Source organism: Aspergillus tanneri (assembly GCF_003426965.1).
Source record: "Aspergillus tanneri strain NIH1004 chromosome Unknown AapTan_5_pilon_pilon_pilon, whole genome shotgun sequence".
NCBI lineage: Eukaryota > Fungi > Ascomycota > Eurotiomycetes > Eurotiales > Aspergillaceae > Aspergillus > Aspergillus tanneri.
The window spans coordinates 1,854,117-1,879,890 of NW_022984632.1; the positions used below are offsets into that span (position 1 = coordinate 1,854,117).

Sequence of the window (25,774 nt, forward strand, 5' to 3'; positions counted from 1 at the left end):
CTACGCAAGCCCGCCGCTCTCCCCTCCGGCGCATTGGTCCCTTGATCCCAGCCCAGTGTGTAGGGACGCTTTGTGGGACCGGCTGGATGGTATGGATGGCGATACCCGGCGCATAAAACAACATGACCAGGTACACTTTGCACCACGGGCAGAAATGACCCGTCGTGCCGTCCCCCGGCCCGCAGGGGCTGCGACAGAGCGGTTCAGGCAGTCGGCCCTCCAGCCAGCACGTGGAGATGCACAGTCACAGGCAACAGGACGGCCCCGGTTAGCAACTTACCTGGAATACGAGTACCCCGACAACGCCTTCCAGGGCGGTTCGTTGCAGCATGACGAGTTACAGCCGTATCCGCCTACGTTGCGCGACCAACAGCGCCAGCAAGTACAGTCGTTCGCCTCCTATGAGCCCGAGATGGTATACAACCTCGGCCAACAAGGACCAACGCAATCCCTGTACGAAGTTGTGCCACAATACGCAGCGCGGCAATCTGCAGCGATGGACACCTTGTCCAGCCAATTTGCCGTTCCAGCCGTTCCACAGTATTATAATGAGCCGACTGGGGCCGGGGTTCCGGCCGTAGGTCCGACCTACCTGGCATCACATATATCTCTCTCTGCTTATAATCAGCAGGGCCCCATTGGCCGCTCAAACACAGCGCAGCCCTTTCCCACAACCATGGCGGACATGACTCCAGTGGGCACAGCTGGACGCCTGGAGCCGTCGCCGCCTCCGCAACAACAGCAACCACAGCCACAACCGCCACCGCCGTCACAGGGAGTATCCGAAATCAACTTGAATGAAGCGTATGGGCAGTTTCATCGAGCGTTGCGAGGGACCTTTGATCATACGCGTGCCGGCCGATTGGTAGAGGCTAGTCGATCACTCTTGGAAATCTCCGAGTGGCTTGTGACTAATGCGCGGGAACTGGGTATGTTTCTCCCCTAGCGTTCTGAGGATTTCTTTACCCACCCTCCCTGAAGCAGTTACCCTTACACTACATGCAGGAAGGGCTCGCTGGGAGTGGCTGCACTGCTGCCAGTCGCCGAGGATGGTTTTTTTCCCCCTCATATATTTTTCAAATTTTTAGAAATTGATCAATTTGTTGATCTTTTTAATTGTTTTTTGTCGAACAAAATCCCGAGCATTTGGATGACTCTAACTCCCACATCCTCTCCATCTTTTATTAGGCATACTACGTGACGATCAAGTTCTTTATTCTGATCGACTGCAATTATGGAATGATTTCAATATCTGCTGGCTGGCTCTCTGCCAGAAGCAAAAGGATTTGACACAAGAGCTACTCCAGACAGGTCGTCAACCGCCCCATACTAGGCTTCTCAGCAGCGAAGTCACGGAGAATCTCGGCAAAGAGCTGATTTCACTATGTGATCGAATCGAGCAACATGGCCTAGTGGACTATCAGATGGGTATCTGGGAGGAAGAGATTCTCTGTGGTAAGCACACCGAAAGTACGGTCGCCGAAGGATAGGAAAACCTGACCGGTCGAGTATTTAGTCCTAGGCCAGTGTTTGGATCTCATGGAAAGCCGACCAGAGGTCCTTCGCGCCCATGCGATCGTCGTCCCTGCCACGGCTACCTCGCGATCCTAAGGGTGCCATGTTCCCTGTTTGGCAAGGATGGGGGGGAGTAGTACTTTTTTTTTATTGAGTTGGGCTACTAGTTTCGACCTAACGCAGGGACTAATTAGCCACTGGGGGTCAAGGCGATCATGCGAAACTATCGACTTCAAGATCTGCTACGGCTGCTGCCATCCTTCATGGTATTTCTTTCCCCACTCTTTTTCCTAATTACGCGAAGACTTTGTTGGCCTAAACCAAGCTGGCTGAAGTCATATGATGTCGCCATTCATTTTAAGGTTGCTCTTCCAGAAGGGCTGGGGATCTCAGGATGCACTCTTCTGTCCCGTCTTTATTGTCCGGATGATAGATCTATCCACTCATGGACAAAAAACTTCTCACCCTTCTCAACACAAAAACACAAAACTGAAGAAAGAAAAATGATAGGGGAGACCTTGTGCAGCATTGAACAGGCTCCTATTTTGTCCACATAGCAGTTCGAGACGTCTTCCGGTCTGTATATACCACTGGGCTTTGCATGGAAAACAGAGATGGACTAGGGCGTATATCGGGAGATTCTTCGGGGATATAGACTATTTTTTTTTTTTTTTTTTTCTGCTTTCTTTTGCTTTCTTTTCTTATTTTGTTGGGCTAGATTGGACGGGATGAGGCATATTACCATGGGTTCCGGGAATTGACAGGTCCAATTTTCAGGATATTTGACCCGAGGGGTTGGTGCTGACGACGCTAATCGACATTCTTCTGAAGCGTGGTGGAATTTCCTTTTCTTTTCCTTCCCTTTCTTTTCTTGACCCCCTCTTTCCCCCTGTTCACAGTTGGTCCTAGGAACGGGAAGTTGGGGCCATTTACTCGTGAGCCACGATCGATCAGGTCCTATTGATCGGGGAAGGATGTATTTGACAGACTGTACGATATTTAGAACATTAAGTATAAGATACCCGTCCTACTGGCGAGAGAGGATTGAGAATAACTAATACCTGGGTAATAATTTGATATGGATGTCAGTTTAGACGCTCTTCTTGTGGTATTGGAAGCAGAGTAATGTTTACATACCCAGGTATATTCCACATCATGAAAAGAGCTATTAGCCAGGCTGAGCATGCATGCATTTAGATCCAATTCGGGTATGAGAGAAAAAACAAAAAAGCAACATACGCTTTGTCTATTCACGCAGCCTCGCGCGAATCAAAAGAACTAAAAGGTGGGTTACCACAACCTGAGTGACTGACCTTCGATTCAGGAAACTATCGCGAGCTCTCAACAGCACTAAACCAGATTAGGATAAGATAAATCGTCTGCGATAAGCAGATAAGGAGGAAATCAATCAGGAGACTAGCGCTAGGTGGCCATGATGGATGTTTTTCTTTTCTTTTCTTTTCTTTCTTGTTTTTTTCGATGCATCTGTATGGAATTGGAATTACTCCTGCATTATAGACCATGTCATAGACTTTATGTATTATTCTAATTTAAATAAGAAGACTTTTTTGCCTTCGTAGTATGTATGTTTGTTTTGTATGTATGGTGTATATTCGTTAGGTCTGTCCATAAGAACCGTGAAATAAGAAGAGCATCAAGTCAACATCTTAAACTACAGGTCGGTCATCGTCGCTATCATAATCATATCCGGTCGAGTCGAATCAAGCAATCAAGTCCAGAATCAATAGAAAAGTAGACACGAAGAGGTGAGGTAGAGGCAAAATTAGAGAATAAGAAAGTTACCAGTCACAGAGGTTAGATTTGATCTGTTAGAACAAAAACTGGTCAGTCACATCCATATCGTATCTTTTTAAAAGGTCAGAAACATACTCAATGTCATGCTCAAGCTCACATCGGTATTCTCTACCATGTCAGTGAACTCCTCGAAGCTGATTTTCCCATCTTGGTCTTTATCCGCCTCCATGATGGTCTTGTCGACGATCTGCTGCAATTGAACGTCCTTCAGATTATTGCCCACCATCATCTTCAACACAATGAACAGCTCGCCATTGGAAATGTATCCGTCTCGATCGATATCGTACACCTTGAATGCGAACCGGAGTTTTTCTTCCTTGTTCCCCTTGGAACTAAAGGCTGATAGTCCCGAAACAAATTCTTGGAAGTCCACGTCGCCGCCGCCGTCTTCATCGAAAATGGCGATCATTCTGCACCGCGGGTTACGTTAGGTGATTACGGGTTGGAATTGCGACTTGGGTTCCCACATACCTGGTGGCGAGTGGGTTAGATGAAACCTGCGGAAGGGAGAGAAATTCGTCCCGATCAATTGTGCCCGAGCTATCCTGTACGACTCATAAGCACAGGGTGCGCGGGGTTCAGTTGACGAGATGTTCTCATGGCGTACTTTGTCTAGCTTCATAAATCGCTTGCGAAGTCGATCAACCTCATCTCGGTCGACTGTTCGGGAGGATCTGAGTCAGTACGACTTGGTCGACTCCTCCATCCTGTGGTGGTCGTGGCCGTGACTTACAGTTGGATGCCGAGACAATGTTATCGAACAGTTGTGACGTGCCGACGGAGCCTCTGCGCCTCCGCGCATCATAAAGGGCGGCATTGTTGGGCGCACCGGGTTGGTCCATCGTGGTGGCAGCAAGAGCACTTTTCAATGGCGGAGCAAGAGGAAAGGATGAGGGAAGTAAGAAGAATATCAATATACCAGGGGAGAGGGGAGTTGTATGGGCGACAGTAACATGCCAAGGTCAGCATGTCCAGCAATTTGATATCAGCTAGCCCCGCACTAACCCGAAACGGACAGGCAAGCGAACCCCTGAGGCCGTGCGCTGCTCCAAAACAGGCCACGGATGGGTGACATTACAACGTCAACTCAACCGCCGGCGTTCGGAATACAAGATTTCAGCCGTCAATATCCCCCCCCCACTCATCAATTTCCATCAAAAACATACGTCTACGCGGTCTCGCATGACCAGATCTATCCGACTATACTAATTTCGGGAACCCTTCGCCCATGGTTGCTGTCTAATACGCGCCCCAAAGCTCGCATGACTAGGTACGGGGGAATGGGGAGGACGCGCCCAAAAAAGCTCACCTCCAAGGCGTCAATCCCCATAGTCCGGGAGCAGGATATAGACATCATCGAGGACGAGGTCCATAATGCCCTCCAACAGATCGAGACTGGCGTTGAGAAGGCGGAGGAGTCGGTGAGTGCTTCCCCACTGACCAAATCTACCTATCCCTGTAACCATCACGTGACATCATCGCGACCTCCGCCCATCGTGAAAATTTCGCTCCCCAGCCAAGGAGGCTTCGGCCAGCACCAGCTAATGCGGTTTGATGTAGGAATTCCATCTTCAAGTCGCGATAAGTGCGACTGCCCGAGGAAAAGTAAATGATGCGCATATCCCGACCCCGGAGACCGTTCTCAGCAATCTCCGATATGACGAGCTCTATCCTCCTATCTTCTCGCAGCCGGCGACGTACATCCGTTTCTCCTCTACTGTAGAGGACTGCTGCAGATGCTCGTATAATATGACTGATGAGGATGACGTATTCCTCAAGATATTTAACCAGAAGCGTGACGCCGCCGGCCGCTGCAGTGAAGACCAGTTTGAAGAAGTTATGAACTTCTTTGAAGAGACCGCGCAGGCCAAACAACCGTTTGCAGCTGTTGATAACCCTCCTGTTCTGAGTTTCTCAGACTTGCAGGAGTCGATGGATGCAGCAGTAGAGGACAGCGTAAGGCGATTCGCCAAAGACATGTACGAGCATTGGAAATCTAGGAGGATGAGTGCCGGCAACCGATCCCTAGTGTCAAACCTCAAGGTAAGCAGTTCCAAGGGAAGTAGCTTCCGTCTAAGTCATCTGCTAAATTCCTGTGTAGTTTGAAACGGGCCAAGATACCGATGACTCGGATCCATATGTCTGCTTCCGTAGGCGGGAAGTGCGCCAGATTCGCAAGACTCGTGGTAGAGATGCTCAGAGCGCCGATAAATTAAGGAGACTCAGGAAAGAGTTGGAAGACGCGCGGCAATTGGTCGCTCTTGTTCGCCAGCGCGAGTTGGCAAGGAAGGAGATGCTCGCAGTTGAACGGCAAGTCTTCTTGCAGCGTTCAGAAGTCAAGGAGATGAAGAGGAAACTCAACATCAAGGATGACGACGAGGATCTCATTAACCAAAAGGTGAGCGCAAGTGCAAGTTCGTCGCTGCTTTGCATCGATACTGATCCCATGGATAGCCAAAGAGGAAACCGGCAGAGGTACCAGCAATGCAACGTCCAGCAGCTCCCCAACTTCGGATGCCCCCAAAGCCTGGTACGCAGGCGTCAGAGGACCTGCAGTTGTTGGAAGATGTTCAAGCGGAGAAAGAGAACGAGATTATACGCGATATCAAGCAAAACATCGCCAAGCATATCAGGTGGAACGAGGGCTATTTGGACCTCACCAAAGTGCCCCTCTCACCGTCTCCTGAGAGAACATTTGATGCTGCTTTTCGGCCAGCGATTACCACTCAATTGCCAACCCCTCCGTCATCAGATTCGTCCGAGAATATGTCGGGTTCGGCTATAGATACCCTGAATTCCTTGTCTTTCCGCGAAACGATGGCTTCCCATTCCATGGTACTAGGCGAAGACACGAGCAAGATGCCCTCATTTAGGAGACGTGTCGGACGTGGTGGACGCCTGTGGATCGATCGTCGAAATCTCGTTTCGCGATGTAGAGTGGAGGCGGATCCTTGGAAAGCCGATCGTTTCAAGTATGACCAGGAGGATTCGGAAGATGAGCTCGAGTATGAATACGACCCGTATGATATTCAGCTTATGCAGCATCGAGCAATGATCGTGGCCAAGGCTCGAGATCAAGCTGCGGCTCAAGCACATGCGCAGGCGCAAGCAGCACAGGCTCAGGCTCAAGCCCAAGCACAGCGACGATTGCAAGCTGATCAAACAGCTAACAATCCAACAAACACGGGGCACACAATGGGGTCAAAGCCCGGGCCTGGTGCCGTTGCCCCTGTATCCGAGACTTGAGCTGGGCTTTTGTTTTTCTCTCCTCTCTTCCCTCTTATTCTTTTAATACCTTGCACTCTTCTTTTCTTCCCTGTTTGTGCATTTGGCAGGCGTTTCACCAGCTGTTTTTCAAACCCCTTGTACTTTTACTCCCTGACACTTTGATTTTGACATGCCCATCCTTTGCCTTATCAACCCATACCCACCGACCTATTTGCTCTTCGAGCGCCGTGAAGCAAAGAAAATTCAGGATAATGTCGCAGATGAATGCCCTTTTCTTTTTTCTTTTTTATGACATGACCCTGTTATGCCATTGTCAGTGTACATAGTGATCCTTTCTTCATTTTTCTTGTTAAACCGATCAGTCGATAGACTTTTGTATGGATAGCGAAGCTATGAAGTCAGCAATGAAGAAAACATTTAATACCAAATATAAGAATAAAAAGACTTTTGTTGCCACATCGAGAATCGAGCACCTGTTGTTGACTGTCTCAGGGTTTCGGAACCTTACTCCTCCTTAACGCATCGTTCTCGCCATTCGCAGTTCTCTTCGACGTCGAGCCTTCGCCATTTTGAGTTGAATCTGTGGCATAATCGTTGAGCAAAGTGGATAGAATGTGCAAAATCTCCTTCTCTCCCAAGCGGACCTGAATCGCCATTTTCCGTCGACGAGTGGATTCCTCTAGGAGACTAGAAGTTTCCGATTGGCCCAATTGTGCCAAAAGCTCTTTATCTTGCGCGACGGTCGTTGCGTACTGTGCCTGTAGAAGTTGAATTGCCTTTGAAAGTATGACAGCTTCTGCATGGCCAAAGGATGCCTTTGGAGGTTTGTTCTTGGATATTTGTTGTTTAAGTTGTGTGGGTGAGAAGGTCAGAGCCTTGAGCAACAGGACAAGTTCATCTGGAAGGATGTTTGCCACTGAATTCCCTTCTGACGGTCTAGGGATAACATAGCCATCGTCAAGTAGTTCCAAGTCCTCAATAAATTGAAGCTGTGGCTACAAGTTAGTATCTGTATAAGAACTATTTTCTTGCAGGAGTAGTAGAAAGCAAAATACCGAGGTTTGATTTTCGACATCTGCATTTTCAAGGCCTGCAGCTTTGCAAATCAGCTCCAGCGGCATCTCAATAACGTCGTAAACCGCGTAATTCTCTGTTACATAGCCGTATCGTCTCAAGAGATCTGCACGTGGGATTTCCCCATAGTCATTGAAAATTTCGTTGCCGTGGCTGATGGGTTTAATGGCTTTCATTACTAGGGAGTCTTCCTCCTGGAAAAGACGGGCCTGTAAAATCGATTATTTTTGTAAGCAAGGGCACTTGAAAAGTGGAGGTGATCTCTCTTAACGGAGCTCACATTGTTTCGATCCGCATCAGCGTTGAGGAGATCCGCCAAAGGAACCATACCCTTGGGCAATTGTTCTTCGTCCTCGTCAGTCATATAGCCGCTCTCTCCCTCGTCTTCTCCTTCATGTTCTGATTTTTCAATGTCGAAGGCGTAAGCCATAATCAGGGAACCCATCATATGGGCGAGGCTAAGAAGTGATTGAGTACCGACGTCACCATCGTATGAGGAAAGCCCATTAGTTGGGGGGAAAAGGGTTGGATTATTTCGCACAATAGGGGCAATCATTTCTAAGATCGATTCGTCGGCACTCTGCTTTCCGATCTTGTCAACAATAGCGCTGCCCTGAAGCTCCTGAAGCTCGGATGCAGTCCAGAACATCAGGGTGTCAAACTTTCGAGGAAGCACCTTGAAGTACTCAGCCCACGTCGATTGGTCTCCGAGAAGATACTCGTAGACCATCACTAGCATAAGAGACATCCATGGACCCAGTTCTTCCAGATCGTGAGAAAGCAGATCCTTCAACTTGGAATTCTGGGTCGATAGAACGAGTTCGCGGGGAATTGTAAAAAGCTCTTCACCTTCGAGTATGTCGGCCTGAGCGACTAATTAAGTGACGATTGTCCATCAGAAAGACACTTCCGCAAAACACAATATTTCAATACGTTAAAACGAATATATCGGGGCGAGATATTTCATTCTCGGAACGTACCAACGCCTCTGCCGGCAGCCTGGGATCTCAAATCCGCTATATGGATCTTTGGGTTAACCTTGACACCTGAGCTTCCCGAGAGCCAGTTCAGAAACTGGTCAGTCTGATTCTGGAAGTCATTAGGGTTAGGAAAATGGGCAGTGGAAGACATGGTGCATTGATGAGGGGGGTTAAGGAAATAATAAAACTGGAATAATAATAATTCGGCAGATCACACCACGAACAAATGAGAGCTGTCCGACTCCACAGAGCTTTGGGGAGGAGGAAGGAAGCAAAGAAACCAAGACAAGAGGATCAATTCCAACGGAGGGACAGCAGACAAAGACCGATCAATAATTCTGCAGGAGAAAAGTGTGTGTCAAAGTGGGCGAGAGGAAGTGGGTAAGTCGACTAGGACGGCTTTGTTAGGAAGCAGAAGTAGAAGCGTTAATTAATAGTACTCTAAGAGAGTAAGTAGGTAGTAATCAACCGTCCGTATTGGGTATCCTTACCGGATAAACGCCCGCGCCAATCGATAACGCTGGCTATAAAAAAAGACCCCACCAATATTCCCACGGGCTCATGTCAATGCAGTGATTTTGTAAAGGACTCTGCTTGAGATTCCTGAGGACGAACATTCTACCATCTCTCTTCACCATGATTGCTGTCGGTATGGAAGGTTCCGCCAACAAGCTTGGCGTGGGCGTCATGTTGCATCCCGACGATAGCAGCGCTGCCCCCCAGGTTCTGGCGAATATCCGTCACACATATGTCTCTCCTCCCGGCGAGGGCTTTCTCCCCAAGGACACCGCCCGACATCATCGATCATGGGTGGTCAAGTTGGTGAAGAAAGCGCTCAAGGAAGCCCACCTGTCCATCGACGATGTGGATTGTATCTGTTATACGAAAGGCCCCGGCATGGGTGCCCCTCTTCAGAGTGTTGCGGTTGCGGCCCGGATGCTGAGCTTGCTATGGGGGAAGCCGCTGGTGGGTGTGAATCACTGTGTCGGACGTATGTGTCTTCTTTAAATTTTGGGTCTCCTGGCTTGGACGCGGTATCGCGATATTTTGCGCTGGGCCCCACGTATAATCAATCGCTAACAACCCATGCAGATATTGAAATGGGCAGACTTATTACGGGTGCTACCAACCCGGTTGTTCTCTACGTCTCCGGAGGAAACACACAAGTAATCGCGTATAGCTCGCAGAGGTACCGCATCTTCGGCGAGACTCTTGACATCGCAGTGGGCAACTGTTTGGATCGGTTTGCGCGAACGTTGCACATCTCCAACGATCCAGCACCAGGATATAATATTGAACAGTTGGCGAAAAAGGGACAGAAATTGGTGGACTTGCCATATACAGTGAAGGGCATGGACTGCTCATTTTCAGGTATCCTGGCGGCAGTCGACGGATTGGCGGCAACATATGGGCTAGACGGTCGAGAGAAGAAGAGCGACGAGAGTGCAAGTGATCCTGATCGGCCGACCCGCGAGGATCTGTGCTTTTCGCTCCAGGAAACAATTTTCTCTATGCTGGTTGAGACCACTGAGCGTGCCATGGCTCATGTCGGGTCAAAAGAGGTTCTGATCGTTGGTGGAGTTGGTTGCAATGAACGGTTACAGGAGATGATGGGGATAATGGCTCGGGATCGCGGAGGCAGTGTGCATGCGACAGATGAGAGGTTCTGTATCGACAACGGCATTATGATTGCGCAGGCTGGCTTACTCGCATACAAGACCGGGTTTACAACTCCATTGAAAGATTCTACCTGTACACAACGCTTTCGGACGGACGATGTGTTTGTCAAATGGAGAGATTGACTCGGTTAACGTCATCTTGCTTAAATACTATGTTAATCTCGCGAAAACTGATCCATATTTCTACAGACGGTATTTGGATGCTACCCCACTAAAGGGTCCATTTTTGCAAGTACGCTGAGAATGCTGCTTACATAGATTGGCAAAGAACCACACATCTACTACATATTGATATAATTTACTTCTATTGTTTCAACCCCATGAATAGAAAAAGCCTTTATAGCTCCAGGGTAATCGGTAAAAGGGGAGTGTGAAGGCAATATGAGCATCAACAACGTTTCAGTCCTGAGAAATAATACTGGGCATTGACATGGACGTTGTGCATTCGCGTGTAATTGGAGTGCACCAAAGCATATGCAACATAATAACTTAGCGTTTAAGAAAATAAAGAAGAAAAAAGTGACTCCAAGACCAGAGCTTAGATGCCATGTGATTCTCACCGCTGATTCGGAATTTTTCTGGAATCTTTAGGAGAAACACCTTTCAATGCCGCAAGTAGTCTGATACTAAGTATTTGGCTTCCGGCAGAGGCTTAAATCGCTACCAATCATGCCTTAAATGGTGTTTCACCCCTTTAAGGAAATATCATAGCATGAAGAGGCACTTCCATACGGAAAGAACTCCATCACAATCAACAAGCACCTAGTGCAACCTCATTGCAACAGGTTTCTTTGAAGACCTTAGGGAGATTCAGTGCTCACTGACATACTGTCAGCTTGACAATAAGGGTAGTGCTTCTGCTAGTCGAGTAGGGGAGTGAGATGTACAGTTGTACAATGGCACCTCTTCTAATTACACACTAACCCGTGATATCACTTGTTGGCTTATACAATATTGTAGTTACGTACTGCACACGAGCATATCAGCAGATGCTTCGCGCGAAATTCACAAGTGGAATAGCTTACCTTGCGTTTGTATCGGGTGGTTACACTGGTGGCGAGTACGCCATTCTTGATGCTGCTTGTCGCGAGATGGTTCAGAACGGTGTGATTAGGATAATTTAGAACACTGCTGTCGTCCTTCATCGGTGTGGTACCGTTTAATATCGACTTTCCTAAGAAAAGTGGAAGACTCAGCGGTGTAGGAGCATCACTAATGATATTGACGGCTTGCTGATAAGCTGGACTTTCCTGAGTTTCATCCTCCCTATCCAAATCTACAAGGAATTGCGGGATGACACCGCGGAAATCTCCAGGGGGAATCTCCTCTGGTTCCTCCTTCTCGGATTGGTCTTCAACGGTGGAGTCAACCCGAGAGGCTCCCATCGGATCTGGAAGGACTTGGGGCGGGTGAACACCGGGAGGAACGGCACTCTGGGATGTCCTGTCGCTCTCTCTCCGCGATCGATTGACATCATCCGCGCTCACTTCGATGTAGTTTACCAAGTGATTTGTGAAGTCAACTGCTGTGGGAAGATTGTCTGAGGCTCTCATCTCACCATCCACGATAAACTTCAAGTGGTGTGTTCCTGGACGGAGGTTTAATTTTGCTGACATAGTTCCAGGGCTAATTTCACTGTTAGAAAGTTCCATTAGTCTTGTTGGAGTTGTAGTGTATGATGCGCATTCTGGGCCGACACAAAACAAAAGGAAAAGAAAAATGAAAGGAAATAGGGGTCAAGGAAACCTCATCGTCGTGTCGAAAGGATATACAAAGACAAACATACCTTTTGTGTAGACGGAATTTTTTTTCCCAATTAACAAAGGTTCCAGTAACGTAGACTTTATCACCCGGAGCAGTCCATTCAATTAGTGTCGGAACGGCTCTCCCTACACCACTGGGCTGAAGCTCATCTAGCGTTTCATCATCCTCGGCAACGGTACTGCTTAAATTTGAGTCCCCGTGGCCCATACTGTTATCCAACCGCGGATCAGAAGGAGGGGAGCCCATATAAGAATCATCTGGCCCAATGATGGGCGACCCGGGCGTAGTTGTGGCATCTCCGATCGGCAAGGGCAATCGAGGGGGACGCTGGAGATGAGTCGACGTATTGTAATAAGTATTGTGAGGTGGAGCAGAAGGGGCCATAGACTGATAGGGATCACGCCTAGAGGTAGACCGAGAGACCGGAACCTGGACGGGATTGGAAGGATCGGGCGAGGAGATGTCCTTGGGGCGAGTATCTGGCTTCTTCGATTCTTGAACATTTCGTGCCGCTGATTCTGGGGAATTGTAAGATTGGAGACGCTTTTGAAGCGAAGATTGGGCTTGCGAACTCGGTTGTCCCGTTGCAGTCTCTTTGGAGGCCGAAGGGTCGGCCGCGGTAGCTTTCGTAGTGCCCGATAACGTATTGAGTGATGGCCGACGGTTCACTTTCTTGTCTGTAGTATTCGGAGGGCCGGAAGGGCTCGAAGTGGATGGGGCATCTCCGGTAGGGCCCTTGGAGGGATTGTTGCCCATCTGGAACCGGGGGGATCACAAGAGGGGTGAGACAGGGAGGAGAGGGACGAGGATTTTCGAAAGGAATTTAGAACACCAGCATCAGAGGAACAACTCTGTAAGTCAAAAGAGGGAATAAACTAGATAAGATAGGAGAAGAAGAGGGGAAATAACACAGTTGACTGGGTGACGTGGGGGAGAACACGCTGTGGTCGTGATGATGATGATGTCGATGTTGATGTCCTCAGAAGGTAGATCCCTGGCCAGCTTTGTCCACTTAGGGCTTAGGGCTCGCTCCGGTACAGGTCTGATATCGACCGTTATGTCCGTCATTCCTCACTTTGCTACCTTAAGATAAAAAATGCAAAATTGTATACATGAATGTACCCTGTTCTAAAGCTGCATTGGCTTCCCTCGTAGAATTTAACCAGTAGAATATGGGCGTGGTGCCTTCATTATCAGATATAGTAGACTCATAGTATTTCGGTCTCTTTGATTCTGCTGAAGCGGACCGCCTACGTGGGTCGACTAGAACAAGGGCGGCCAAGGAGGAGTCCTGTCAACAAGGTACATACCGTCTTCCATAATCCTACTATATTAACTTGGTAGTTTATAGGACTGCCTTATAGTTGGCTGAAACGGGACACAGCATGGCATCTTGGTACTATCTGTAGTACTACTCGCGATCGCAATGGCCTGGTCAACAGTGTCCACCGTGCTGTCTATGACTGCTTATCCTATTACCTATCTTGTGTACGCTGGATTTGGTGTCTTGCAGATATTAGTCACACCGCTTGTATGGGTTGGACGTTATTGCGTACAACTCGCTCTTCTGCCATTAAGAATCCTAGCTCGACTTCAGGTCAGTGAGATATCCAACCTTCTTTTGCGCCGTCAACGGCTCTAGTAGCTTATCTTTCCCAGGCGCTTCTCATCTTCGTCACAGTTGCCGGAATTACCGGGATCGCTCTCGGACTACTCTTGCATTATACCACTACTTTCATTGTCGAGATGGTCAGCCAATGGCTGGAGGGGTTTTGGACACCTTCTCACAAACCAAAACACAATGTCCCGGGTCTCTACCCTGGTGAAATATCCAAGGAATCAAATACTTTAAAGCTTTCCGGTGACCATGTGAAACAACGTGGTAGGAGATACCTAGGAACTCGGAGGGAAGGTGAACCTTCTGCATCTACTATGTGGGAAGAGGAGGAAGAAGACAGTCAGGATTCCGAAGAATGAGAGAACTTGATTGATGAGAGCTAGTTGTCAGTTGACATTGGATATAGAGATGTTCTGTACATACAGGGTACCCTCCCCCGTGGGTTGGTACTATAGAAATAAATTCCTGGGAAAATAAGATTATCTGTAGTAAAATATAGGTATAGAGAAACCTACTAGTATGGTGGATACGAGTATAATATCCCGACGTCATCTCCGACTCCGCACTAAATTGCGACTCATCAAACGGGACCATTTCTACAAACGGCAGAAGATAGACGTGGAGATCGTCACCAAACCCTTCGGTCCCCTTTCTTTCTTATTCTGCAAACTTGTCGTCTCTTTCCTTCCCTTAGCAACTCTCAATCTTCTGCGTTGGACCTCTTTTTAACTTCTAGTACCCCCTGATGGGATCCCCACAACATACCCACGCTATCTATCGATCGGTCCAACCATGAACTATTTCTGATAAGAGCAGAGCCACAGATATTGCCTAGTCCATGACACTTATACATACTGCCTGGTCGTTCTAGCTTGCTCTGAAAATTTACTGCGATCGCTTCTTTCTCTTCTTCTTTTTGTCATAATTTCCCTAGACTATCTCTCCGGTCGCGTCGTGATTTTACTCCCCAAAAAAAAAAAAAAAAAAAAAAGGGGGGAGGGGCAATGAGTTTTCATCGGCCACTCTGGCGAGTGCGAACTTTGCTACTGGCTGTAGTTCTTGCAGCTTTACTTACTTGGTCTCTAAGAATCTGGAGATACAAGGTAGAGCAACCGCAAGTAGCTAGTCCTATAGATGAGACATCAGCATACAAAGGGGTCGAACTTGATCCCCAGGGCCATATTCGTTTCTGGAAACATCTCCAGCATCTTTTGATCGTCAATGAACCAAAGGGCGAACCACCAATGCGTCTTGGATCGGCACCATCCATCAGATTTGAAGAGACGGACCCGGATTTCCGACCGGAGGTGTTAGACATGCTCCCAGATGACATAGAGGGTATGAAGGAGGCGCATAATGGATTCGTCGAAGAGATAACCAAGAATCCACCCAGGCTGCATTATGCTCCTAACACACGAGGGGTAGTTTCAACGGCAGGTGGTTCATACTTGCCAGTGTTGGTGATTTCGCTCCGGATGTTGCGATCGACAGGCTCAGAGCTGCCGGTTGAGGTCTTCCTCGCAAACGATGACGAATATGAAGAATACATATGTAATGTGGTTCTGCCTTCTTTGAACGCGCGGTGTATGGTGCTCTCCCATATTCTCGACGCGGTTCCAAGGGCCATGGAAATCCAGAAATACCAGTTCAAACTGTTTGCTATGCTGTTCTCCTCCTTTGAAGAAGTCCTATTTCTGGATGCCGATGCCTTCCCAATACGGCCTCCAGAATCGCTGTTCACGAGCGAGCCTTTCAAGTCGAAAAACATGGTCACCTGGCCGGATTTTTGGGCGGCCACTGTGTCGTCATATTATTACGAAATCTCCTCCCAACCAGCTCCCCCCAGGGCTGTTCGACAATCGAGTGAATCGGGTGAGGTGCTACTGTCGAAGAAAACTCACTCAAAGACCCTCCTCCTCAGCACGTATTACAATGTCTGGGGCCCCGATTTATATTATGCATTGCTGTCGCAAGGTGCTTCCGGGGAGGGGGACAAGGAAACATTTGTCGCAGCTGCCTCGGTGCTTAAAGAACCTTATTATCAGGTATCTGAGCCCATTTGCGCTATCGGTCACCGTATCAAGGGTGGTATGGCAGGTTCTGCGATGGTGCAATTCAATCCTGTCGAAGACTTCGCATTGACGCAGAAGGGAGAATGGCGTGTGCATGGGTCAAAGGCACCCGCACCTCGAGCGTTCTTTATTCATGCGAACTTCCCGAAATTCAACCCCGCCACTGTTTTCGACAAGCAGGACGTCAACCCAGCATTTGACGATGATGGCGGCTACACGCGCGCATGGACAATCCCTGAGGATGTGGTCGAGAAATTGGGCGTGGATGTGGAGAAGCAATTCTGGAAGGAGATTCTTTGGACCGCCTGCGAGCTTGAAAACAAGTTCAAATCCTGGGAAGGCCATAAAGACACCTGTCAAGGAGTCAAGAAGTACTGGAATGCCATGTTCTCGGACTCCAAATCGACAGGCTAGAACGAAGTCTTTGGATTTTCTGGCGATTGTGTAGGAACATGGCCTTGCCGCGTGAGATATTGGCAATCTCCAAAACAGCAGCTGGTATGGACCTCCATTTATTCCCGTGTCAGCTCAAGAACCTCATGGCACTACCAGAACTGAGCGAATTTGGCTGTATGCACCACATATCCCATTGGCGTCTCCGTCCAAGGATGAATTCCCATCCTGATTTGCAGATACCTCTGCACATATCAACTACCGACTGGCATTTGCCATTCCCATCTAGACTGAATTTAGCAGGACAAGGGGCCGAACTAAAACATACTACATCCACATTATTTACTGCATGATCTGTCTTCTACATGAGCCATTCATCGTGGCGGGTACCATGGTGATTTGTGGCTTTTTTTGACAGTGAGGGGGTATCACTAAAGCGGCTATAAGCTGCAGCAGAGCTTCACAAGCTGGCTCGCTCCCTCCTTTGTATCAATCTAAGTCATGAAATACAAGAGGGGGTGTCTTTGTTCACACATTCTGATTTCAATTTCCGAGTTCTGCATACTGTATTTTGAGTCACTTGATGTTATATATTTCTAATATTGTATAAAAATTTGTACTTGCACATATTCTATATAATTTACAAGGAGGTGACTTTTCTCTATATCTGATCTAATAACACAAGATGGCAAAAAAATGAGATATCGACGACTTAAACATGCTGTTTACTGCTGGCGCGGACCTAATCCCGATCCTGGACGCATTATCTTTTTTGCATCGCGTCGGCGAATAGGTCCTTACAGCGCACTTGGCTTCCCAGCCTTGCACAGAGCAAGAACGCCCCGCTGAGCTTCCGGTGCAAACTATAAGTTTCCTCTGGAGGAGGCGTGAGTCGCTCTTGGATCATGACGGGAATCAGATCGCGCACACGGTCCGTAATCGTCTGGTTTCTGAAATCGTAAACACCGGGAGAGGAGTCCATGAACGGCTCCGCCAGGGTGAGAATCGACGTGACATGCGCATCCACCATGGCTTTCGACTCATGGCCGGTCAGATACCCCAAGTCAATAGATAGATGGTGACAGGTCTCCCGGTCGTTGCGGGAGGCCGCGGCCAGAGTCTGGACGTATTTCGTGATGAATTCATCGGGATACTCGCGCGAGGCGCCAAAATCTAGAAGTTCTAAACGGTTGGTTTGCGCGTTGTAGAGGAAGTTGGTCCAATTTGGGTCCGTCTGCATGTATTTGAATTCGGCAATTTCTCGCAAGCACAGGCGCAGAATCTGGGTGCCGATCCAATTGCGCTGCGCTTGGGTGAAATCCTGGATCTTGGTGACGGCAATGCCATCCAGACGCTCCATGGTCAAGACCTGCCTACCCGAGGCCTCGGGGAAGATTTCGGGAACTAAGAAGACGGTGTCATCCTTGAGGAGATTTCGAAAGCGGTTGGCGCTTTCGGCCTCTCGGATGTAATCGCATTCCCATGCGAGTTCCGTTCGAGCGTTGGCGATTGTTTTATCCAGGTAGAGGCCTCGAGGGAGGAGACGGGATGCCGTCAGGAGAATTGATAGATTGTTCAGATCCGAGTCAATGGAATCCGCCACACCGGGATACTGGACTTTGACCGCAACCCGCTGACCGGTCCTTTTGAGCACGGCTCCATGGACTTGACCGATTGAAGCCGCAGCCATGGGAACATCATCGAAGGAAGAGAATAGGTCACGCCAATTAGAACCTAGGTTATCGGCTAGAACCTTGTCGCGCTGGGAGGCTGGCATGTAGTCTGCCCGGTCTTGGACCCGCTGAAGGACTATTTGAATTGATTCCGGAAGCATTTTGGCGTCTACTCAAAGAAGTTAATCACATGGAAAGGAGTATTCCACTTCACGAACCTTGAAAGCTGAGCATTTGCCCTAATTTAAGTGCAGCTCCGCGCATCTTCGAGAGCTTGGCCACGAGGCGCTCCATGTTTCCAGCGTTAAACATGAGTGATCCAGAATTGTCCTCATTGCCCCTTGTCACCCTTTTCAGGCCCTCCCCGACGGCTCCAAAGGCCATGGACGTCGCCAGTCCGCCATATTGCCATAATCTGCCTAGACGGGATGACGGAATGCGGGACTCGACCATCGTATAGGCGTCGCGTTGATTCAGGTCCGCTACAGTTTCTGGGGTTGTCTAAATTGTCAATGCGCTTATGCCTTCATTGTAGAGTGTCGTCGCTTACGCACTTTTGGTCCAGTTGAGCCTATGTCGTCTGTACCACCCAACCCGGCATTTCCAATGCTTTCCTGATCCAACTGTTTAACCTCCCCTGTACAAGGAATCGAAGTTGAGTTTACCGCCGGCTTCCTGGAAAGGATCCTGGCAACTCTAGGGCTGTGGAAAATCTGATTCACCATATCGTCCGATACACCTTCTTGCTTTGCGGTCGGCTCTTCGGAGCCTGCGGACGAGTGGAAAACATCTGCATTGATCTCATTCTGGAAGCGACTTTGTTGCACCTCACTGGTTTGGGGTAATTTAACCCTGGAAAGACCTGATAGGTCCGGGGTTGACCGTTGAGACGGCCTGTAGGATACGTCCTTCTGCCTGCTGATGTCCACATTGCTCACCTCATCCTCCACGGTATGTTTTGCGGCAGTTGCAGGAATCTGGAACTCCGACTGTTGCTGGAATCCCTTTCCTTTCCGTTCCGGGTTGGCCGGACGGGCAAGGTCGGCGGACTGGGAATTGGGCGAGGGCGCAGAAGGAAGGGGCTCGTTGAATCGCTTTGCCAGCGCCGCGGCTGCCTGAGCGGTCAGAACCAGGTCATCGGCCTGGCTTTTGATCCCTTTAGTGAGCGAAGAGGTTCTCGTGAAGATATCCAACTGATCCTGGCGCACGGCCAGGTGCTTCACTGCAATAGACTTGGCGACATTGAGGAGTTGGATCACGTCCAGCAGACGCTTGCCGGACATAGTACTATCGATATATGCTCTAGTCGCGAGAACCCAGGTGGACTGGCTGCCTACCGTGCATGCATGCTGGCGTGAGGTATTAATGAATTAATGAATTGTTTCGATGATCGGCCAAGTCATGTGCGCAACAGTTCCGAAGCGGGTCGCCGCTTTCTGTCGTTCCCCACCGCCTGCCCGGGTTGATCCGAGTCGTTATCAGGGAATAGGAATTGGGTAACCAGATTTTATAGATAAAGATGCCCATTCCCTGAAAAACCCCCCCCCCCTTCTTCTTCTCTCTCTCTCCACTATCATGGTTCTTCCCAGAGAATGTCTTAATGCCCGGCAAATCTATCCTACAGGATCTAGAGAAAGAGGTCGCTGATCTCGAGTATCGTTTACACAATGCGAGAACCCGTCTAGCCCTGGCCTCGGAACCTCTGGAGAGTGGCGAATCCTCCTCCTATCTGCCTCTTCCTGCCGGTAAGTGGGATCAGATCGATTAACCAAACCTGGTTGGCATGTCGATCAGGAAACGCTGACAAGAGTTTCCTTTACCCCTAGATGTGGTACCGTTAGTACCCACCCACGCGCTGCTGTTGCTGTCCGATTCCGCCCTTCCGTTAGGTTCGTTCGCATACTCAAGCGGCCTGGAATCTTACCTGGCGCACAACAAACCTCTCCCCCGCTCGGTCACGCCTCTTGCTTCCTTTCATCGTTTTCTCAAGCTGTCGATAACTTCGATTGCAAGCACCTCTATCCCGTACGTTCTTGCTGCGTTCCGGAACCCGGGCGATCTAGAGACCCTGGACAACGATCTGGATGCGTCGACGCCGTGCGTCGTGGCGCAGAGGGCGAGTATCTCCCAAGGGAGAGCGCTGATTAGCGTGTGGGAGCGAGCGTTCCGGGGCACTTATGCTTCAGGCCCCTTCTTAGCCGGCATCGCTGCTGCCCAAGCGGTAAAAGCCATCGAGTCTTTCGGAGACTCTCTCAAATCCTCCCTGGGGGATGCGAATGATCTGGGCCCCAAGGGCCATTTCGCACCCCTGTGGGGGGTTGTCTGCCTGGCCATGGGCATGGACGCCTACCAGACCGCGTATGTTTTCCTTTTAAACCATGCGAAGGCCGTTCTCAGCGCCGCGGTCCGCGCGTCTGTTTTGGGCCCCTACCAGGCACAGAGCGTTCTGGCCGGTCAACACCTCCAAGACATGATCACGGAGCGCTTAGACCGAGAATGGGAGACGCCCGTAGAGGATGCAGGGCAGGCGGTACCTTCGTTAGATCTTTGGATGGGCAGGCATGAACTTCTTTATAGCAGGATATTTAATTCATAATAACACACGATCTATTCCAATGCGTTGATTGACTTAAGAAAACACAAAACAATGCCTTCGGCGACATGACTCCATAATATCGATGCATTTCATCATGCTTTCACATCCGTCAGTTCCAAGCTAATCCTACATCTCGCACCTTGTTTTCCCACCCAGATGCCAGTCGAAACTGGCGTGGGCATCCAAGAATATCCTCATTCCCGCGAGGGATGAGGAAGGAATGTATAAAATAATAAAAATAATAATAAGAGGAAAATGGAAAGAAAAAAATATAAAAAATAAAAGAAATATAAAAACAACAAACGGGAACCCGAAGGCCAGAAGATCCGCCACAATATGCAAAGAGAACTCTGCTCAAGAGAACAAGTCGAACGCCGGGCCGTCTGAAATCCCATCCTGCTAAACCGCACTCAGAAAAACACCGCACCATGAACCTTTTTTCCATGATTTAGAAGGACAAAATGGTGAGATATAAAAATCAAGTAATAAAATAAGGTAAGGGGGAAATGAGCGGGGGAAGAAACGAGCAGACAGAAGGTAATAAAAAAATTATGATACACGAAGAACTTGGGGAAAGACCACACGTATAACACATCAGAGGGTAATATGCATGTGGTCATTATTTCCAAATGATCGGTTGCAATTCGGGCACTTTCGAGATCGAGAAGTGAGACGTTCTTCAACACATTGCTTGCAGAAAACGTGGCCGCAGGTCTTGATTGCAGTGTTCTTGAAGTTTCGGCGACAGACAGTACATAGAGCAAGAGTCTAGAGTAAAGTTAATACAGAACCATATATAGATATATAAGCCAAGTGCCGTACAGGGAAAACATACTCTCAGCATTTCATATTCGGATGACGAGCTTCCAAGGCTCTTATTCTTCCAAGTGTCCAGACTCTTCTTGGTATCCGCGAGTGCTGCGTTTAAGCCTTCTACCTCCGCTTCAGCTTGACGGCAGGCGCTGGAAGCATTGGCCAGGGATGTATCTTTGGAGACGGACAACGCCTTCAATTCAGAGATCTGTCCTCGGAGGCCATCCATAGCGATACCGTTCTCTGTGAGCTGCTGTTGTGCGCCGTGATACTTAGCGGCCATTGAGTTCAAAGCTTCTTTCGTCTCGCTGACTTGTTTCTCCATGTTAGACAGCAGAGATCGAGTGGCGGCCTCTGACTCCTTCAGTTGCGAGACAATATCCGAACTCTTGGCGTTCTGCACCCTCAGAGTGCGGACTTCCATCTCCCGCGCTTCCTTGCTTTTCATAGCAGCGAAATACTTCTGATCGGCTTTGGATTTCTCGGCGATAAGGCGGGCTACCTTCTCTTCCAAGGCGCTGAAATCCGTGACTTTCTGAGAGGCCAGTGAGGAGTATTTCTTGCATGCTGTTTGCATGGACGTCAATTCGGTGTTGAGCATCGAATACTGGCGCTCCAGATTTCGGTACTTGGCACGTAACTCTTCAACCGGGATGTCGTTGGCATCCGCTTGTTCCGTCCTTGTACTTTCCAACTGCAGGCGCAGTCGTTCCACCTCGGACTCCAATGACACAATCCGAGCATTCCCAGCGTCCGCAAGCTCCTGAACCTTGATAGAAGCGGTCTTTTCTTGCTCCTGCGCAGCCTTTCGCATCTGCTGGTCGGCCAAGAGCTCGTCACGTGCATTCCGTATCCGCGCCAAATCGGTCTCCGCCCGCATCAATTGCGCCTCTTTTTCGGCGATGACACTTTGTGTTTCCTCGTCAACCTGGTTGCGGTACGCGGTGCGTTCCGATCGTAGTTTGACAGCCTCTTCACGTAACTGCACATTGGTGGCTTCCAGATGGTTTATCCGTTTAATCACATCATCGTATTGCGATCGCAGATGTTTAAACAAATCCGTGTGCGCGTAATCGTCGTCTGTAAGTTTGGTGCGCTAAGGAAACAAAGTGGGTTAGGCCGAACGAATTCTCGCAGCCAAGCATGAAGGACAAACCTTGATATTCAAATCAGTAATTTGACTAAGCAAACTAGCATTTTCAGTCTCCAGTTTTTTTATCTGCTCCTTTTGTTTTTCTGACATAGCCGACAGTTTGAGGTGTGCTTCGTCCAGGTCCGGACTGCGCTCACCACTAGGGGTTGTACCATTAACCGGAGATTGTTCCTCTCGTGGACCAGACGCACTATCGCCGCCGGGTCGCTGAGCGCCAAAGATGACCTGTTTCTCTAACTTGGCGACAGTCAAGCTCCGTGCGCGGTCGAGTTTCTTCTCGGCTACCATGTATCGCAAGGAAGCCTCCTCTAAGCTTTCTTCCAGCTGTTGCTTTTCGGCAAGCGCTTTTTCAAGCTCTGCAATGGCCCTCTTCTCTTCCGCCAATTTCTTTGCTAATTGGTTTTGCAGCTCTGAAACGTCGGGTGCAACATTTGGCGATGTAGCACGAAAACCTGAGATAATCTCGCGGATATCATCTGATCGGGATTTTAGATGTCTCTCAAAATTCTCCGAGTCATCAAACAGCAGGGAACTTTGAAAATCAGAACGCCCTGGAAATGGTTGTTAGACTGGGTATCCTCAAAAATAAATAAATAAATAAATAAGCATTGATCGACGAGAACTTCCACCCACCTTTGCTGCGATCCGATGTACCCATAAGTATTTTGATTTCATCGATCAACTTAATCATTGATTCTTACGTTAGATCACGACTATAATATATCATACGCAGTCCAATGCGGCGGGATGCACTTACCTGGTTATACCACGAATCAATAACACGGAGGTGTTCATTGTGATATGCGGTAGCTTTAGACATCTCCTTCAATTTGGACTCAAGGGAGACCTTCTCGCGCTTGTATTCCTGCATCTGGCGCCATATCGCATCTTTCTGAAATCGCTATCAATGAAAAAAAAAATGAAGTCAACAAACAATGCCCGCTAACCATTTCCGCAGGGGATTCTGCGCTCAAATACTACTTAGAGAATCCTTGGGATAAGGCGTGGCTCCCCAAACGGATGGGAGGGGAGGGGACTCACCTCCAAATCGTCTTTCCAGGGCATGTCAGCATCAGGGTGGGGTTTGCCGCCACCACCATTGAGGGAAGTTGCTTGCTTCTTCAATGGTGGTGCCGACTCATTGGCATCATACGTGGCAGCTCTCTTCCGGTCTTCCATCTTGACAAAACCGGACTCGGAGGGAGCGACGTGGGATGCTTCGGTGGCCGGCATCAGTGGCTAGAAAGAGGCATACGCAGAGGGAGGCCGTCACCACCGCGCAGCAACAAGCCGGGATCAGAGAGCACAGCAGACTGCGACCGTAAAATAGGACAGGGGGAAGCGATGGGGGAAGGGAGAGGGGTGGAAGAAGTCGAGATAAGCAAGACTTGGATGAAGCCAGGAGGATTTTCGGCTTGCGAGTTAGCGTCGCCCTAGCGCCGCCCACGTGACCAAGCCCGCCTTCCCCGGCCGTTCAGACAAACGAACGAACGGCTTCTAGACTTTCTCCCGCAACGCCGTGAGAATGAAGTCTTTCTCGAGCTCTGCCATCAGTAGGTTCCCCTTTCCTCATTGTCTCCCTCTCATCTCACTCACCCCTTCTTCCTACAGATAAGTCTGGCAAGAAATTTGCCCCCAAGGCCCCAGTCCGACGGGCTGCTCCAGCACCCCCTCGCCGACCGAGCGTCGCGTCACAGCCGTCTGCCTCTCATGCACCTCAGCCTGCCACTGAGACAGTAACAGCTGAATCAGGCCCATTGCTGCTGACCCCAGAGCCTTCTGCTTCCCTCGAGACTGCGACTGCAGAGCCATCGTCAGTCCAGACCAATCATGTGAAACCGTCTCCGTCTACCGCAGCCATCCCTATCCCCCGTCCAAAGCGAAAAGCCTCAGTCTCTGCTGCTGCTCCGGATGCCTCCGATGATGTGACCACTCCTTCTCAGCCTCCCCCGCCCCCTCATAGCACAGCGGTTACGGAGCCCACGCCTGTGCCTCCAGCAGTGAATGCGGCTGAGATACCGACCCAAGACGAAATCTCTGTTCGTGGCCTTGGGGAGCTTGAGGACCGTAATGATGACGTACACTCTCTAGTGCCTCAGTCATGTCATGTTTCCGAAGCCGCTACGGAGATCCGGCCCTCGAAACGCTTAAAGACCACGCCGGAAACTGCAACCCCAAGTGCAGAGGCCCAGCGTTCAACGACCTCTCCTCAGAGATTGACACCGCCTGCCACGCAGACTCCGGGAGTTGAATCGACAACAGAAAGCCAAGAGAACACCGAATCACAAACAACGACCGGCAAAAAACGGAAGAATGCAAAGTCAAGGATCAAGAAGCCGTCGAAGGAGACCAGTAGCGGGGATGCCGATACCAGAACAAAGCAAAGAAAACCCCGAACGCGCAAACAGCGTGAGCCGACCCCTGAAGGCTCCGAGCAAGTTGAAATTGCCCCAGCGATCATCAAGATGTCTGAATTATGCAAGGACCTGCGCACGGGAAAGAAATCCAAGCGAGAAACCGAACTCCGCAAAATTGAACAGGCCGAATTGGAGCGCAAACAGGCGGCGCAACAGAATGGTGCGAGCGCGGAACAAACACCAGTGAAAACAAACGAAACCGATTACGCACCTCCGGCAGAGAACAGTATGCCTGACATTAAGTCCCAGTCTGGACCGGTGATGAGGATCGTGAATGGAGAAATTGTCCTCGATACATCGTCCCTACAAGTTGACCGGCATGCCGATGCGGCAAGGAACTTTGGAGACCTCGAGGATGTGGTGGAGAATTCATTTACCCGCAAAGTCAACCAGGCTACATATGGGAAACGGTCCAAGACGGAGTCATGGGATGAAGACATGACAGACTTGTTTTACAGAGGCTTACGCATGTTTGGTACTGATTTCATGATGATCAGCAAGCTATTCCCCGGGCGATCGAGACGCCAGATAAAACTAAAGTTCAACAATGAAGAGCGCCGTGATCCTGGACGAATCAAAGACACCCTTCTGGGTCCCCGGGAACAGTTTGATATCAACACGTACTCAGAGATGACCAACACTGTTTACGATGACCCCAGGGTCATCCAGAAGGAGCTAGACGAGGAGAAGAAGCGTATTGAGGACCAGCATGCAAAGGAGAAAAAAGCCCATGAGGAGCTCCTTCGCAATCCTGATGGGGCCACCGATGGGGCCACGGAACCTGACAAGGCTGGCACTACACATGCTAAGGGAAAACGTCCCAATAAGAAGCAGGCCGCCAAGGCGTCAGGCGGTGGACAGGAAGAGATCCTGGGCACAATTGATGACTTTCTTTGATTCAATGCATGCGGTTTTGTATAGTTTACACTTTAGCACATGTGAAGAGATACCTGGGGCGGTGGTATTGGCGTCTCTGGTTGTGTA

General features: G+C 49.4%; 12 protein-coding genes across 12 annotated transcripts; 7 read left to right on the forward strand and 5 right to left on the reverse strand.

The window, feature by feature from the left end:
* Window positions 1–154: 154 nt before the first annotated feature.
* On the forward strand, window positions 155–1,611 carry ATNIH1004_010015 (uncharacterized protein; the record flags this gene model as incomplete). The annotated part of the gene is made up of 4 exons (XM_033574592.1): window positions 155–577; window positions 632–929; window positions 1,312–1,455; window positions 1,517–1,611. 4 exons carry the CDS (start codon window positions 155–157, stop codon window positions 1,609–1,611), a joined length of 960 nt encoding a protein of 319 aa, XP_033422610.1.
* Window positions 1,612–3,330: 1,719 nt separating this feature from the next.
* cnaB (calcineurin regulatory subunit B) lies at window positions 3,331–4,172 on the reverse strand (the record flags this gene model as incomplete). The annotated part of the gene is made up of 5 exons (XM_033574593.1): window positions 3,331–3,341; window positions 3,406–3,740; window positions 3,802–3,875; window positions 3,938–3,990; window positions 4,064–4,172. 5 exons carry the CDS (start codon window positions 4,170–4,172, stop codon window positions 3,331–3,333), a joined length of 582 nt encoding a protein of 193 aa, XP_033422611.1.
* Window positions 4,173–4,394: 222 nt separating this feature from the next.
* On the forward strand, window positions 4,395–6,576 carry EPL1 (Enhancer of polycomb-like protein 1; the record flags this gene model as incomplete). Its single annotated transcript, XM_033574594.1, has 4 exons — window positions 4,395–4,751; window positions 4,891–5,373; window positions 5,432–5,728; window positions 5,785–6,576. The coding sequence occupies 4 exons, from the start codon at window positions 4,395–4,397 to the stop codon at window positions 6,574–6,576; spliced, it is 1,929 nt and encodes a 642-aa protein (XP_033422612.1).
* Window positions 6,577–7,046: 470 nt separating this feature from the next.
* Window positions 7,047–8,763, reverse strand: ATNIH1004_010018 (ribosomal lysine N-methyltransferase; the record flags this gene model as incomplete). The annotated part of the gene is made up of 4 exons (XM_033574595.1): window positions 7,047–7,547; window positions 7,614–7,841; window positions 7,913–8,505; window positions 8,613–8,763. 4 exons carry the CDS (start codon window positions 8,761–8,763, stop codon window positions 7,047–7,049), a joined length of 1,473 nt encoding a protein of 490 aa, XP_033422613.1.
* Window positions 8,764–9,248: 485 nt separating this feature from the next.
* kae1 (O-sialoglycoprotein endopeptidase) lies at window positions 9,249–10,414 on the forward strand (the record flags this gene model as incomplete). The annotated part of the gene is made up of 2 exons (XM_033574596.1): window positions 9,249–9,603; window positions 9,705–10,414. The coding sequence occupies 2 exons, from the start codon at window positions 9,249–9,251 to the stop codon at window positions 10,412–10,414; spliced, it is 1,065 nt and encodes a 354-aa protein (XP_033422614.1).
* A 796-nt stretch (window positions 10,415–11,210) lies between these two features.
* On the reverse strand, window positions 11,211–12,811 carry ATNIH1004_010020 (putative Snf1 kinase complex beta-subunit Gal83; the record flags this gene model as incomplete). The annotated part of the gene is made up of 3 exons (XM_033574597.1): window positions 11,211–11,258; window positions 11,317–11,926; window positions 12,078–12,811. 3 exons carry the CDS (start codon window positions 12,809–12,811, stop codon window positions 11,211–11,213), a joined length of 1,392 nt encoding a protein of 463 aa, XP_033422615.1.
* Window positions 12,812–13,481: 670 nt separating this feature from the next.
* ATNIH1004_010021 (uncharacterized protein) lies at window positions 13,482–14,032 on the forward strand (the record flags this gene model as incomplete). The annotated part of the gene is made up of 2 exons (XM_033574598.1): window positions 13,482–13,652; window positions 13,715–14,032. The coding sequence occupies 2 exons, from the start codon at window positions 13,482–13,484 to the stop codon at window positions 14,030–14,032; spliced, it is 489 nt and encodes a 162-aa protein (XP_033422616.1).
* An 885-nt stretch (window positions 14,033–14,917) lies between these two features.
* ATNIH1004_010022 (alpha-mannosyltransferase) lies at window positions 14,918–16,159 on the forward strand (the record flags this gene model as incomplete). Its single annotated transcript, XM_033574599.1, has 1 exon — window positions 14,918–16,159. One exon carries the CDS (start codon window positions 14,918–14,920, stop codon window positions 16,157–16,159), a length of 1,242 nt encoding a protein of 413 aa, XP_033422617.1.
* A 742-nt stretch (window positions 16,160–16,901) lies between these two features.
* ATNIH1004_010023 (protein kinase COQ8) lies at window positions 16,902–19,159 on the reverse strand (the record flags this gene model as incomplete). The annotated part of the gene is made up of 4 exons (XM_033574600.1): window positions 16,902–17,980; window positions 18,030–18,312; window positions 18,366–19,098; window positions 19,149–19,159. The coding sequence occupies 4 exons, from the start codon at window positions 19,157–19,159 to the stop codon at window positions 16,902–16,904; spliced, it is 2,106 nt and encodes a 701-aa protein (XP_033422618.1).
* Window positions 19,160–19,411: 252 nt separating this feature from the next.
* Window positions 19,412–20,407, forward strand: ATNIH1004_010024 (urease accessory protein UreF; the record flags this gene model as incomplete). The annotated part of the gene is made up of 2 exons (XM_033574601.1): window positions 19,412–19,556; window positions 19,638–20,407. The coding sequence occupies 2 exons, from the start codon at window positions 19,412–19,414 to the stop codon at window positions 20,405–20,407; spliced, it is 915 nt and encodes a 304-aa protein (XP_033422619.1).
* A 594-nt stretch (window positions 20,408–21,001) lies between these two features.
* On the reverse strand, window positions 21,002–23,606 carry BRE1 (E3 ubiquitin-protein ligase BRE1; the record flags this gene model as incomplete). The annotated part of the gene is made up of 6 exons (XM_033574602.1): window positions 21,002–21,175; window positions 21,243–22,316; window positions 22,377–22,924; window positions 23,007–23,055; window positions 23,131–23,265; window positions 23,415–23,606. The coding sequence occupies 6 exons, from the start codon at window positions 23,604–23,606 to the stop codon at window positions 21,002–21,004; spliced, it is 2,172 nt and encodes a 723-aa protein (XP_033422620.1).
* Window positions 23,607–23,898: 292 nt separating this feature from the next.
* On the forward strand, window positions 23,899–25,687 carry BDP1 (transcription factor TFIIIB subunit BDP1; the record flags this gene model as incomplete). Its single annotated transcript, XM_033574603.1, has 2 exons — window positions 23,899–23,926; window positions 23,985–25,687. 2 exons carry the CDS (start codon window positions 23,899–23,901, stop codon window positions 25,685–25,687), a joined length of 1,731 nt encoding a protein of 576 aa, XP_033422621.1.
* Window positions 25,688–25,774: the final 87 nt, after the last annotated feature.